We start from the raw sequence: 3641 nt of genomic DNA, 5'->3' as shown, positions 1-3641 counted from the left end.
CTCTCTCTCTCTCTCTCTCTCTCTCTCTCTCTCTCTCTCTCTCTCTCTCTGTCTCTCTATCTCTCTCTCTCTCTCTCTCTCTCTCTCTCTGTCTCTTTCTCTTTCTTTTGCTCTATTCCCCCGGAACATACCACGTCCTGAGTTAACTGGTCTTCTTGTTTCTCACCAGACTGACAGGGTTTACAACTGAGGAACCACAAGGGGACATCTTGAAACGTCACTAGGTGAAACTCATTGACACTGTGTGCTCGAGCGCTTTGCGTCGCAGCGCTGCAATGCTAGTCCCTCTCCAAACATCACTTTCCGGAGAACTACAGAGCTGGGAAGAGCCCGATACATTTGTGGGCCCGGAGAGTGAGGCGGACATTCCAGCAAAAGGTGGCTGGTAAAGATGGGACTGCATTCCGGAGCCGTTGGAGGACAAGCCGTTTGAAAGGCCCATTGAGTTGTGTGATGGACCGGTCCCAAGGCTGCACTGGGAGAGGGACTGTGCCATGGCCTGTTGGCGGCCCAGGGCCGGAGGCAGCTGCAGCTGGGACACCCCGTGCATCCCGGTGGCCCAACGGGAGTCGTTTGCGTGGAAGGAACAGAGGCTGTTCTCCATGGCAGCCGCGGCCGAGAACTGAGGCAGGCCATGTGTGGGGAGCAGAGTCCCGGGGGAGCGGAACACGTTGGTGGTCTTCTTGCGTTTCTTCCATTTGGCACGTCGGTTCTGGAACCAGACCTAGAAAGAAACATCAGAAGAAGTGAGTCCCTCCCAGTCACAACACGCTTAGCACTCTCATGCATTAAAATGGCAAGGCGTTTCGCTAAAAACAGTTAGCTAAAATTTTTAAGTGACGATTATGTTAAATTATTTGGATACAAATAATTAAATTGTCTTAATAATAATTTATTACCCGAGCCTCTCATAAAACTACCTTTTCGGCTGCGTACTTTTGAGAAACAATAGCCTAACCCTTTTATTTTACCCGGTAGCCTAATTGTAAGCTATTTACTGGTAAAACATCTTTCTTGTTCAATTCTGAATATAATTCACATAGAGAATAAGAGAAAAGAACGAGAGGGGGCGAGAGAGAGAGAGAGAGAGAGAGAGAGAGAGAGAGAGAGAGAGAGAGAGAGAGAGAGAGAGAGAGAGAGATTCTTGCTTTATAAAGATTTCATCGCTCCCAAGCCATGATTAATGCGCCCTCCATGGCCGTGATTTGGTGCCGCCGTATTAAAACTGAAACCTCGCTCTCATTCCGTTCAGCCATCCGTGAAACCCCAACCGAATTCATTACACTCGAGGGGAAAGAAAATGCAATTTCTCATTCCATTAAAAAAAGTACAATATAGGCTGGTCTTGAGACATATTAAGACGTCGTTGTTGCTGATGGCGCATTTTCATGGCCTGTGGACAACGCAGGTGAGACGGAATCTCTGCCCAACAACGCTGTTTTAAATATGTCTTAATCTTCGTCGATACAAAACACGAGAAGGTTATTATCACCATGACTGTTTCTCCTTGTTCTTTTGAAGGTAATTAGCATTAATTTCACATCTTTGTTTAATAACCCTCTCACTGTATAAATAGACTGGGTAATATTTGGTTTAATAGGGTCTGCTGTGGAGCTCATTACACACGGGTTAGTAAACAATCTGCAGTAGCCTATTTGTTTTTGCAAAATAAATATTTTTTAAAACACTCGAAAGCAGTCCACCAATGACATTTAAGCACAAATCAAACAATTATCTTTGACTCAATTTATACTTCTGTGAAACTACCTTATATATTTTTTTTCGTAATATATATATATATATATATATATATATATATATATATATATATATATATATATGAATTAAGACTTTATTTAGCCTACTCGTTTTGTGTTGAATGGCTGAAATAATTCTGTTGACGCTCTGTTAACGTGATTAGCTACATCGTTTTTACACTAAACATATCCACAAATATGCCTATTGCTGCATTATTCACAACGGGTTGGTGCTAACATTTTACAGTAATGGTTTGAGTAATATAGAAATAGCCTAATGTCAATAGTTTCTTTGGTCACGGCTTGGCCTGCGAATGGAAGAGTTTCAGCACCAACCCACGACATAGTAATCTTTTTGACGATTGAGTGACTGTCCTGTCAGGGGTGTCCAAATCCGGTCCTCGAGGGCCGTCCTGCATGTTTTAGATGTTTCCCTGCTCCAACACACCTGATTCAATTAAATGGGTTGTTATAACGACCAATCATTAGAATCAGGTGAGCTGGATCAGGGAAACATCCAAAACATGCAGGACAGCGGTCCTCGAGGACCAGATTTGGACACCCCTGTATATCAACACTAAACCTGCCCCATGATTCGCAAGTATGGACATTTTCAGTATTTTAAAAGCACGACTATGTTTGGTGACGGGTTATCATAGAAGACATTTGTTGGGGGTATTTTCTTAATCTAGCCCACTTATCTGACAGGCAAGACAGACCGGCAGGATATGTGTAGTGTAAACAATTTACCTGCACTCGAGATTCTGTGAGGCCAATCCTTAGCGCCAGTTCCTCTCGCATGAAGATATCTGGATAGTGGGTCTTAGCGAAGCTGCGTTCTAACTCGTTGAGCTGCGCAGGGGTAAAGCGCGTCCTGTGCCGCTTCTGTTTCTGCTGGTTTGCAGTCTGGTTAGAGCTTTGCTGTTGCTGCTGTTTCTCTGGTTCCTTGTTGTTCACCGGCAAGACTTGCTGGTTGGATCCGACAGTAGTGATGTCGTCCACGGGAAGCATGGTGGTCCCTTCCACAGTGTCCGGGCCAGGGGCCATGTCGCCCGGGTGTCCCTGATCTGTCACACCGCTACCCAGCCGGCACTTCAGAGCCTCCCGATGCCCCAGCAGCTCCGCAGCATCCTTCATCCCTGAAGCGGAAAGCAGCAAGGTTAGTGTTAACATAGAGCTAGCAAGCCTGTCACTGCGTGCTTTGGGAAAGAACGGGTTACACAGCAACGGGTTATACAGCAACACAGGCTATGCAAATATAGGTATAACATTCTACAATCGAATAGGCAACAATAATCGAATAATGTCACATTCAAATTTTTAGCTAAATTTAAGATATCTCAGAACATGAATTTGCGGTGATGGTACGAAACACACATGACATATGAGGCTCAGATCAATGTTAAAAAGTCATTGTCATTTCATAATGTTAGGAAATGAGAAGTTCCGCTATAGCTTACAGTAGAGTTGAAGACCGGAGTTTGGCGATGATAACTCACCGAGCCGAGCGTCCAGGAGGTCGGCGTGGGAGAGCATGGTGTAGCGCTCCAGGGCGAGACCCGCTCCAAAAAAACTCTAAGCAATTTACAAAAGTATATATCGTCTAAATGAAAGAAGATTCGCGTTGTGCTTAAAAAGGAGGTCCCTTGCATTATAATGGCCTTTGGAGCGATGGGGAGGCGCTTAATAGCTGAAAGAACCTGTTAGCTTCATCAAATAAGAGCCAATCAGATTGGAGCCTGGTAGTGTCCGCACCTAGAGCCACCCAGCGCTGGACCATGGCGACAATTTAATCTCGTTGCGTTCTGCGATCTGATTTGTTAGCTTTTCATAGTCACATTGTTACATTTACTAGGCCCTACATGAAGATAACCTATATAAAAA

The 3641-nt window shown here is 44.7% G+C and overlaps 1 protein-coding gene across 3 annotated transcripts; it reads right to left on the bottom strand.

The window, feature by feature from the left end:
• Positions 1 to 220: 220 nt before the first annotated feature.
• On the bottom strand, positions 221 to 3293 carry LOC146219675 (homeobox protein orthopedia B-like). Of its 3 annotated transcripts, none has more exons than XM_084694986.1 (3): positions 3218 to 3293; positions 2508 to 2896; positions 221 to 724 (listed from the first exon to the last, which is right to left on the bottom strand). In XM_084694986.1, the coding sequence occupies exons 1-3, from the start codon at positions 3291 to 3293 to the stop codon at positions 221 to 223; spliced, it is 969 nt and encodes a 322-aa protein (XP_084551112.1). The 3 variants fall into 3 exon arrangements, with proteins under 3 accessions (XP_084551112.1, XP_084551111.1, XP_084551113.1); XM_084694985.1 differs by having other exon boundaries at positions 2508 to 2943; positions 3253 to 3293; XM_084694987.1 differs by having other exon boundaries at positions 3257 to 3293.
• Positions 3294 to 3641: the final 348 nt, after the last annotated feature.

This window comes from Hypomesus nipponensis, chromosome 28 (genome assembly GCF_054491055.1).
Source record: "Hypomesus nipponensis isolate SF chromosome 28, ASM5449105v1, whole genome shotgun sequence".
Classification (NCBI taxonomy): domain Eukaryota; kingdom Metazoa; phylum Chordata; class Actinopteri; order Osmeriformes; family Osmeridae; genus Hypomesus; species Hypomesus nipponensis.
The sequence above is the reverse complement of the archived record's forward strand: the minus strand, read 5'-3'. Positions and strand labels throughout refer to the sequence as shown.